Source organism: Canis lupus, chromosome 4, assembly GCF_048164855.1.
Source record: "Canis lupus baileyi chromosome 4, mCanLup2.hap1, whole genome shotgun sequence".
Taxonomy (NCBI): Eukaryota; Metazoa; Chordata; class Mammalia; order Carnivora; family Canidae; genus Canis; species Canis lupus.
This window is the reverse complement of record NC_132841.1, coordinates 28,587,526-28,597,815: the sequence shown is the minus strand read 5'-3', so window position 1 is coordinate 28,597,815 and position 10,290 is coordinate 28,587,526. Positions and strand designations below refer to the sequence as shown.

The 10,290-nt window shown below is 49.1% G+C and overlaps 1 protein-coding gene across 2 annotated transcripts in view; it reads left to right on the top strand.

The window, feature by feature from the left end:
- Positions 1-241: 241 nt before the first annotated feature.
- POLR3A (RNA polymerase III subunit A) overlaps positions 242-10,290 on the top strand; it is a 50,523-nt gene continuing 40,474 nt past the window's right edge. For both annotated transcript variants that reach the window (XM_072823756.1, XM_072823755.1), the window contains exons 1-5: positions 242-396; positions 3,201-3,336; positions 3,587-3,724; positions 4,153-4,324; positions 4,571-4,725. In XM_072823756.1, coding sequence (XP_072679857.1) covers positions 353-396; positions 3,201-3,336; positions 3,587-3,724; positions 4,153-4,324; positions 4,571-4,725 — 645 coding nt within the window. In that variant the 5' untranslated portion in view covers positions 242-352. The remainder of the gene's footprint in view (positions 397-3,200; positions 3,337-3,586; positions 3,725-4,152; positions 4,325-4,570; positions 4,726-10,290) is intronic.

Sequence of the window (10,290 nt, the reverse complement as noted above, 5' to 3'; positions counted from 1 at the left end):
ACGTTCTGCGGGAAGCTGTTGCAACGTCTCCGCAGGGATCAGACGGCCGGAAAAATTGGACTGGAAAGGGACTTTTTTGAAACGCCAGCCAGCCGACGCCCCGGTGCAGTTTCAGGAGGTGCCGCCAGGTGGCGGTGCAGGCGGAGGGCACAGAGCGGCCCGTCGGAGGCCTCTCTTGACTGACAGGCACGCCGGCGAGTAGCGGAAGCGGAAGCGGAAGCGACCACGTGGGGCGCGCTGGACGGCGGCCGACGCGGGGCCTCCGCGGTGCGAGCTCCTCCGGGCGGCGCGGGGGCGGCGTCTCTGCGGCCCGGCTCCCGCGTCCCGGGGAGGGGGCCCCGCTGCCGTCACCATGGTGAAGGAACAGTTCCGAGAGACGGACGTGGCCAAGAAAATGTGAGGAGCAGCAAGAACGGCCAAAGGGCGGAGAAGGGGGGGCGCCGAGGGGGCCGCGATGGGGCGCAGGTGGAGCGGGGCGGGCGGCGAGGCCTCCGCAGCCCGCGCGGGGACCTCTCGGCGACCCGGGCCGCGGCGCGGAGGGAGTGGGGCGCGGAGGCGCCCCCGCCGCCCTGAGAGCATGGCCCGCGGGAAGCTGTTCCTGGTGTCGGGAGCAGCCTCGGGACCGAGGAGTCTCCACGGGGAGGAAGCGACCCACCCTTCTCGCAGCCGACGCCTCGGAGGGGGCGTCGCGTCCTGGCGGTCGGGCGGGAGGCGGAGGCGGAGGCGGAGGCGGACGGGCCGGCGCAGGCAGGCGCGGGACGGCGGGGAGCAGGGGCTCGTGCGGGGGCTCGTGCGGCGGCGCGGAGGGCGCCGAACCCGCAGGACTCGAAGCAGAGGAATGCCGACCCGCAGGGGAAGGACCAGGACGCCCGGAGCTCTGCTCCGGGACCGGCTGAAGCGTCCCAAGTGGGGGAATATCTTTTCTTTTTCTTTAAGATTTTATTTATTTATGAGAGAGAGAAAGACACAGGCAGAGGGAGAAGCAGGCTCCGTGCAGGCAGCCCGACGCGGGACTCGACCCCAGGACCCCAGGACCACGCCCTGGGCCGAAGGCGGGCGCTAAGCCGCTGAGCCCCCCGGGCTGCCCAGGCTGGGGAAGATCTTGATAAAAGAGTTCTCTTTCTGGGAGATCTGTTGATTCTTGGGGAACAGAGTAAGAGGGAGACCTTGAGCCCTACTGCAGGGGTCTGGGCGGGGCATGATGATGTCCTGCACGAGGGTGGTAGAGTCGTTGGAGACATGGATTCTATTTTATTTTTTTAAGATTTTATTTACTTACTCATGAGAGACACAGAGAGAGAGAGAGACAGAGACCCAGGCAGAGGGAGAAGCAGGCTCCATGCAGGGAGCCCGACATGGGACTCGGTCCCGCGGCCCTGGGGTCGCACCCTGGGCTGAAGGCAGGCGCCAAACCGCTGACCCCCGCCCGCTGCCCGGAGAGATGGATTTTAGAGGGATTTAGGATGTAACATTGACAGCAGTGGTGGGGATGAGAGTGACACACAGGATTTCTTGCTTGGATGGTTGCTATTCGTGGGGAACAAGTGTCTTACTAGGAGAAGTCCTTGCAAGCAGTCTCTCCACATTCACCCTGGCCCCTCATGTGCACCCCAAACCCCACCCATGTTCAGATGGAATCTATTCTCACAAAGCAGCCTAAGAGACCCATGAAGGTGCAAAACAGATTTCTGACACTTCAGTTTAAACCCTTCCAGCCCCTTTCCGTTGCACCAGCATGCATGTAAATTCTCTACCCGCGTTTTGAAGCCCAGCATGACCTGGCCCCCATACACTGCACTGATTGCACCTTGTACCATAGTTTTCTACACTCGGTCCTGTTGGCTTGGTTTGTTTGGGTTTTGAATGCCAAGCTTGTGCTGCCTCTGGGACCCTTGCCCTAATGATTCTATAAATACCACATCTCTCTCCTGTTGTTTTTTTTAAGATTTTATTTCGGACAGAAAGAAAGCACGAGTGGGGGGAGGGGCAGAGGGAGAAGCAGACTCCCCACTGACACGGGGCTCCATCCTAGAACTCTGGGATCTTGACCTGAGCCAAAGGCAAACACTCAACCAACTGAGCCACGCAGGCGCCCCTCCCTCCCGTCTTATAGCTGTCTCCCTCTTACTCAGAATTCAGCTCCCATGTCGGTTTTACAGAAGGGCTTTCTGACCCCACAATGTAGTTTCCTCAGACTCTCCACCACTTCACATCGTTTTCATTCTCCACATCTGTTTATGTTTCTGTATGAACCTGCTTACTGTCAATCTTGACGATAAGTCCAGAACTGTGAGCTCCATGTTGGCAGTGACCCGTGTCTATCTCACCTAATCTGTATCCTCAGCCCCTCGGAATGGTACCTGGCACATGGTGAATCCCCAATTTGTTGGTCAAATGACTGAAAGAAGAGATCTGAGGAAGAAAGTGCTGGATTCTGTTTTAGATGTGTCAAGTTTGAGATGCCTGTACAGCTGTGCAGAACAGGTGTCTCTACGGTCTCCCTCTGAGTAGCAGTAGCTGGCCTACAGATGGACATTAATGTGTACCTGAGCGATACAGTCACTCAGGAGGGATGTGTAGGACAAACAGAAGGGCCTGAAGGTTGCATCCCTAGGTGAGGAGAGATCAGAATATTTAAGGGATGGTGTAGAAGAAACCACCACAAAAGAAGATGTAAGAGGGAAGAGCTGGCACGGAGTGGGGGCACTCCAAGAGTCTGTGGTGTCACTAAGGCTATAAGAAAATATTTCAAGATAAGAAGGAAGGGGGAGTTAACATATAGCACTGCAGAGAGGTGAAATGAGAACATTTTTATCGAATTTAGCCACAAGCACCAATTTTGTCGAATTGGTGACCTTGGTGAACACCATTCATTTGATAGTAAAAATGAAAATGACTTCAGCAGGATGAAGGGATGTTAAATATCCCAAGGAAAAATGGGAGAGATTTGAACATTAGTGATAGGGGAGCAGAGCATGTAGACAGTTGGAAGAGTAAGGTTGGTTATGGTGGGTCACTGCGTAATCTCTATTTTTGGTAAGTGGTTTTGATGTAACTGTTTCCCTGGTTTTTGTTGTTTTTAATTAAGTAAGCTCTACGCCCAGCGTAGGGTTTGAACTCCCAACCCTGAGATCAAGAATCACATGCTCTAGGACTGAGCCAGTCAGGCGCCCCAACTACCCTATTTCTTTTTATTCCAGAAGCCACATCTGTTTTGGAATGAAGTCACCTGAAGAGATGCGCCAGCAGGCCCACATCCAGGTTGTGAGTAAGAACCTGTACAGCCAGGACAACAACCATGCTCCCTTGCTGTACGGTGTGCTTGACCATAGGATGGTAAGACCCCCACCCCTTCCCAGTTCCATGTGTTTTGACTTACTGATGAAACCAGTGACTTGTCAGATTGGAAGAAGCAAGAGCTTCTTTCAATCTCCCTGATTTCCCCAGCACATCTCAGAGACTCCAGCCTTGGTCAGTTGGATGTGAAGACTCTGCATCTTCCCAGGTGATTCTGACTCAGAGTCACCTGGTCCCACTTCCCTGTCCAGTGGTCTCCATTAATAATTGGGTGTGCTTTTATCCAAAGGGTACAAGTGAGAAGGACCGTCCTTGTGAAACCTGTGGGAAGAACTTGGCTGACTGTCTGGGCCACTACGGGTATATCGACTTGGAGTTGCCATGCTTCCACGTGGGCTACTTCAGAGCAGTTATCGGCATCTTACAGGTGGGCACAGACATATTTGTGCTAAGGCGTAAACTTAGGAATTACTAGTCAGGGACATTGGGGTGAGCTTAGCAATTGTGAGTGGTTGGAGATAAACCTAGGGAGAATTTTTATGTTACTTACATATGGAATATTGCATCTTGCAGTAAATTCAATTGCATCAGGATTGTTTGTTCTTTAATTTTCCTTGAATGGGTGATAGATAAGCATTGTGAGAAATAACCATAAATCAAGCAGGACAAAACAGCACAGAGTTAAAAAATCAGCAAAATCCTACCAGGCAGCTATGACTGCAGCTAGCATTCTGGTGAACATGTCCATGCATCTTTGGGCATGTGACTCAGTTTCAGTGTCCTGGGCAAGAAGTAGGGGTGACTTTTTTTTTTCTTTCTTTCTCTCATCCTTTTATCTGTTTTAATTTTTAAAAGATGATCTGTAAAACCTGCTGCCACATCATGCTGTCCCAGGAGGAGAAGAAGCAGTTTCTGGATTATCTGAAGAGGCCCGGCCTGACCTACCTCCAGAAACGTGGACTAAAGAAGAAAATCTCTGATAAATGCCGAAAGAAGAACATCTGCCATTACTGTGGCGCTTTTAATGGTGAGCAGAAGACGTGAAAGGCTTAGTGAAAGCCGTTTCCATTCGCTCTGGTCCATTTAGCTTATGAGTTGTTATGTAGTGTTGGGAAGTCAGGTTTTTTTCTTGCAAACTAGGCTTTAGAGCCTAGCAACATGTCCTGTTAGCAAATGCATTTTCAGTGACCTCATTATCAGGACTGCAACCTCAGGCCAGCCTGACCAAGTACCTCAATAGTCCAACCTTGGTAAATAAATTCCCTCCTCACAGGTACCGTAAAGAAATGTGGATTGCTAAAGATAATTCACGAGAAATACAAGACCAACAAAAAAGTGGTGGATCCTATCGTATCGAATTTTCTTCAGTCTTTTGAAACAGCCATCGAGCATAACAAAGAAGTAGAACCACTGCTGGGAAGAGCACAGGTGAGCCTGAGAGCACATGCCTGCCTCCCCCTGATTTCACCCACACCCATTCTCACCCTTTCCTCTCTCTCATAGACACATCTTTCAAAATGAGAAATTCACTTAAGTTAGATTTCTAGGGATACTTCAGGACCAGTGCTTATGTTACGCAGTGTTTAACATAGACTGGCCTTGTAACTAATGCATTTTTAATTGTGTGGGTAATGTGTTTAGTTTTATCGTAAGAGACTGGCTGTGTCGAGCATAAGCTGAGAGATGCCGTTTCTCACTTGGGTACTGAGATCTTAGAAATTGTAGGTGACTCCCATTTCTTTACTTGGCACAGACATAAGTAGAATTTTGTGAGGTATTCTTCTCTACGTTGTTCCAATTTTTATTAGTATTTAATTCCCACAGTGACAAATCAGCTGTGGGGAGCATCAGGACCTGCAAGACAATAGGTCTGTGAAAACATAACTGATATCCTAGGACAGGGTGTTGACCATCACACAAGGGGCAGAGACAGTTCACTGGGAAATCAGGAGGAAGATGGCACTTTGGACTTAGGGAAGACTGAAGAAAGGTGTGGTGTGATCTAGTCTTTAACATGAGCAGGGTTTACGAGTCAAGGGCAGGGATCTCAGCATGTCTAGGCAGCAGTGTCTAGACTGTTTCTAAAGCTGAGGCTCTGAAAGACCAGGGAGTGCAAATAAAAGCACCCTGCCTTCGGCGACTGCTGTTAGGGACAGTCACTGTCCAAGCTCACCACATGGATTGCTTCCTAGTTAGTTCTCAGGAGCACTTGAGACCGCCTTGCCTCAGATGACAGAGAGGACTCTAGCCAAGGCAACTGGAGAGCTGGACACAAGACAACTGAGAGGTCACTGTAGAGCGTGTCCTGCACTCCCCAGAGCAAAGCCAGGGAAGGCTTTGAGCAGGAAAGTTCATGGTGAATAGATGACAAAATCCTGGAATCGCCTGGCTGCTCTTCTAGAGACCCCATTACCAGAGTGAAAAGATAGGCCATGGGCTGGGAGAAAGCAGTCACTACTTGGACTGGATCTGACAGTGGATCCAGAGTCTGGATCTGACAAAGGAATCTCGTATCCAGAATATAAGAAACAGTCCTTAAAAATCCGTGTGAAGAATATAACCTGATTTTATTTTTATTTTTTAAAATTTTATTTATTCATGAGAGACACAGAAAGAGAGAGAGGCAGAGACACAGGCAGAGGGAGAAGCAGGCTCCATGCAGGGAGCCTGATGTGGGACTTGATCATGGGTCTCCAAGATCACGCCCTGGGCTGAAGGCGGTGCTAAACCATTGAGCCACCAGGGCTGCCCCCACAACCTGATTTTAAACAGTGGGAGCAAAACTTCAGTTAGCACGTCACAAAAGGATATATTCAAACAGCTAATAAAAAACTGCTCGATGTTATTAGTCATCAGGAAAATGCTAGTTAAAACTATACACGTGCACACCTAGCAAAATTAAAATCTAAAAAAAACTGAAGACCATGTGCTGGCAAGGATGGGAAGCAGCTGGCACTCATACGTTGACAGTGGCAGTGTGAAAAGTTATCACCACTCTGAACAGCAATTTGATGATTTCTTATAACGACATCCACACTCACCATGTGATGTAGCAGTGTTGCTCTTCAGTATATACCCAGGGGAAATGAGTGCATTTGTACAAGAGCGTTTGTCACAACTTTATGACGAAAAGCCACAATTAGAAACAGCCTAGATGCCTGTCAACAGGAGAATAAACAAATTGTCATAGATTCACATGTTGGAATACTGTCCTGCAGTGAAAGAAGTAAACTCTTGACACACACAACCTGGTCACATGTCAAAATTCTGCTGAGAACAAGGAACTCTATACAGGAGGATATGTAGCTTACAATTCCATGTAAATCAAGTCCAAGAACAGTCCAGGTGATCTGTGGTGATAGATGTCAGGAGAGCAGTTACCCCTGGGGTGAGAGCTTGGTCCAGACTAAAAAGAAGTACCCGGGTCCTTGTAGGAAGAGATGAAGATATTCCATATTTTGATCTGAATACTATTGTGTATGTGTAAAAATGCGTCAGTCTCTCTAGGATTTACAGAATTTACTATATGTGAATTCTGCCTCAATGCAGGGAGGGTGGAGGCAGAGTTACAAGGAAAACGCTGAGCCTGGGAGGTGATAAAGGAGCCAGAGACCAGGGATCCCTGGGTGGCGCAGCGGTTCAGTGCCTGCCTTTGGCCCAGGGCGCGATCCTGGAGATCCGGGATCGAGTCCCACGTCGGGCTCCCGGTGCATGGAGCCTGCTTCTCCCTCTGCCTGTGTCTCTGCCTCTCTCTCTCTCTCTGTGGTGTGACTATCATAAATAAATAAAAATTAAAAAAAAAATTAAAAAAAAAAAAAAAAAAAGGAGCCAGAGACCAGAGTCCCTGTGTGCAGTAAGAATGGACAGGAGTTAGGCACCTGGGTGGCTCAGTTGGTTAAGCGTCTCTCTTCAGCTCAGCTCATGATCCCAGCCTCCTGGGATTGAGTCCCACATCAGGCTCCCTGCTCAGTAGGGAGTCTGCTTCTCCCTCTGCTCTTACCCCCATTTGTGATCCATCTCCACCCCACCCCCCCAATAAATCTTCAAAAAGGAAAGAATAGGAGTTGACGATCAACCACCAGGTAGATAGGTGGGAGGAGAAGTAGTCAGCAGTGGGTGAGCAAGTGCCTGCACAGATGTGAAAATGGGAGTGATCCTGGAAATGGGAAGAGAGGTGTCTGTGACTGATTCAAGCAGAAATGTCTTCAGGGCAAGTAGGGCGAAGCTCCTGCAGAGGAAGTGAAAGTGTGGGCTGGGGAAGATGATCTTGCCCTTGTACAGCCATGAGAAGGCCACTTTCCAGGCTGGTGGCTGTGCAGAAAGCTGTCAGAAGCCTGGGGAGCATTGCTTCTTCCTCTGCCTGTGTCTCTGCCTCTCTCTCTCTCTCTCTCTCTCTCTCTCTCTGTGACTATCATAAATAATAAATAAATTAAAAAAAAAAAAAAGGGGGGAACCCTGGGTGGCGCAGCGGGTTTAGCGCCTGCCTTTGGCCCAGGGCGCGATCCTGGAGATCCAGGATCGAATCCCACGTCGGGCTCCCAGTGCATGGAGCCTGCTTCTTCCTCTGCCTATGTCTCTGCCTCTCTCTCTCTCTCTCTGTGACTATCATAAATAATAAATAAATAAATAAGCCTGGGGAGCAGCCGCAGTTGTGAGCTTGAGGGGTGCCCAGGTTCTCCGAGGGGCGGCCTTACTTGCTAGCCCCTTGCATGCACTCTGCTGCTCCTGATCAGCCTCCATGACACCCCACCACCACTACTCCCTGCCAGCTCTCTGCCCAGGACCAGCATCCACTGTCTGTCCACACCCTGTCCACAATAGCACAATACTCCCATATGGCCTGGGAGGCATCTTGTTTGGGATAAGTCTCCTAAATGCCTCGTCTCTGGAGGTAACCCCCTCCTGTTTAAGAGTCATGAGTCTGGAGCATCCTAGGCATTCCCCCACTGCCACTACTTCCCTGTGTAGCCCATACCACCCTACCCAGATTTACACCCTAGGGGTGGTTCAAGGTAGTGAAAAGCTTTGATTTTGTGGTCCCATCAGAGATTGGAGCCCAGCTCTGCCACTTATTCTAGGACTTTAGACACGTGACCCAACCTGGTCGTGAGTTTCCTCAACTATCAACAGGAATTACAAGAGTATCTGCTTTAAGGCTATTGTAAGGATTAAGAGATGAATTCCAGATAAAGTGCCTGGTGCAGAGCAAGTGCTTAGGGCGCCATTACCCAGTTGCAGTAGCTAGCACTGCTGCTGACATCATCATAATGACAGGATGGGACGTCTGGGTGGCTCAGTCGGTGAAGCATCTGCCTTTAGCTCAGGTCATGATCCCAGGGTCCTGGGATCGAGCCATGTATTCAGCTTCTTGCTTAGCAGGGGGCCTGCTTCTCCTTCTCCCTCTGCAGCTCCCCGTTCTTATTCTCTCTGTCAAATAAATAAAATATTAAAAACAAAAGAAAGAATAGAAAAGGTTTAATAATGACAGGAGCACTGGCTGGCTTAGAAAAGCACGGGACTCTTGATCTTGGGTTTGTGAGTTCACTTCCCATGTTGGGTGTAGAGATAACTTAAAAATAACCTTTAAAAATAAATAAAAACAAATTTCTTTAGTGAAACTATATGATTTAGTTTACAACAGTAAAATTATAAAAAAAAAAAAATAAGGAACCACAGTCAGAGTAAAGACAGATGAGGTTTCTTCTCTCCACATGTATGCTGGGAATCTGTCCATTTGGCTTACCAACTCTGCTACCTCCCCTTCCTCACCAGACGCCCCCTTGCTTAAGCTTCTTTCCTGCAGCCTCCGCCCTCCCAACCCTTTGATCTTACCCTTTCCTCAGCCATGGGTCTATTGTCTGTGCCTCATGTAATACCTGTGTTCCATCTTGTATTTCTGCTGGCTTCTCCTTAAGTGTGGTCTGTAACGAGATCCGTTTTTCTGAGGTCCTATTTGAGGCCTTTCAAACAGGCTTGGAACAGTGGCAGGGCCTCCAAAATCATCAGAGACCATCAGCTCATCCTGATTCTTAGACCAGCTGCAAAGAAGGGAGGGGGTGAAACAGGAATTCACTATTGCCTGATTCCGAATGGCCCTTCCTTAGAGAGGGCCCCTTAGTCATCTTAGTGAACGAAGCAACAGTGAGTAACTTTTATCTTTTGTGGAGAGGGGTGTCATGCAGGTGGGTATACTGGCTTGAAGCTCATTAATCTCAGGATGGTCCACATCCTGACACGTTTACCTACCCGTTTAATTTCCAGGAACATGGAACCTCATGTACCTTTATGGGCAGCATATCATCCTTGAGTTGGAGGAGACCTTAGAGCAGTGGTTCTTGACCTTTTCTGGGTCACAGATCTCTTTAGGCACTGAACAAAAACTCTGGACTCTATCTCCAGAGGACTAGTGTATATCCATTCCCTATTTATTTATTTATTCATGAGACACACACAGAGAGGCAGAAACACAGGCAGAGGGAGAAGAGAAGCAGGCTCCATGCAAGGAGCACAACGTGGGCCTTTATCCCAGGACGCTGGGATCACAAACTGAGGCAAAGTAGACGCTCAACCACTGAGCCACCCAGATGCCCCTCTGCTGCCCATTTAAATGCAAATCCAGGAGTTGGTGGACCTGCAGGGAAGAGACTCTCCTTAGTGGTATGCCTGGGTGGTTCAGTCCCTTTGGTGTCTGTCTCTAAACATCAGCTCAGGTCTTAATCTCAGGGTCATGAGTTCAAGCCCTGCATTGGGCTCCATGCTGGGCATGGAGCCTGCTTTTAAAAAAGTGTCTCTACACAGAGGTTTAGAAATAAAGAGTTGGCTGGTCAACTTGCATGTTACTGACAAGGGGTTATTGGGATTATTTTCTGATGGGACTAGCATGTCACTAAAACTGGCCTTTTGATATATTAAAATTTTTTAAAAAGCAAAAAAAAAAAAAGTGTCTCTATAAATGGCATCAGTCTTGCCCCACCCCCACCCCCAGATAGAAAT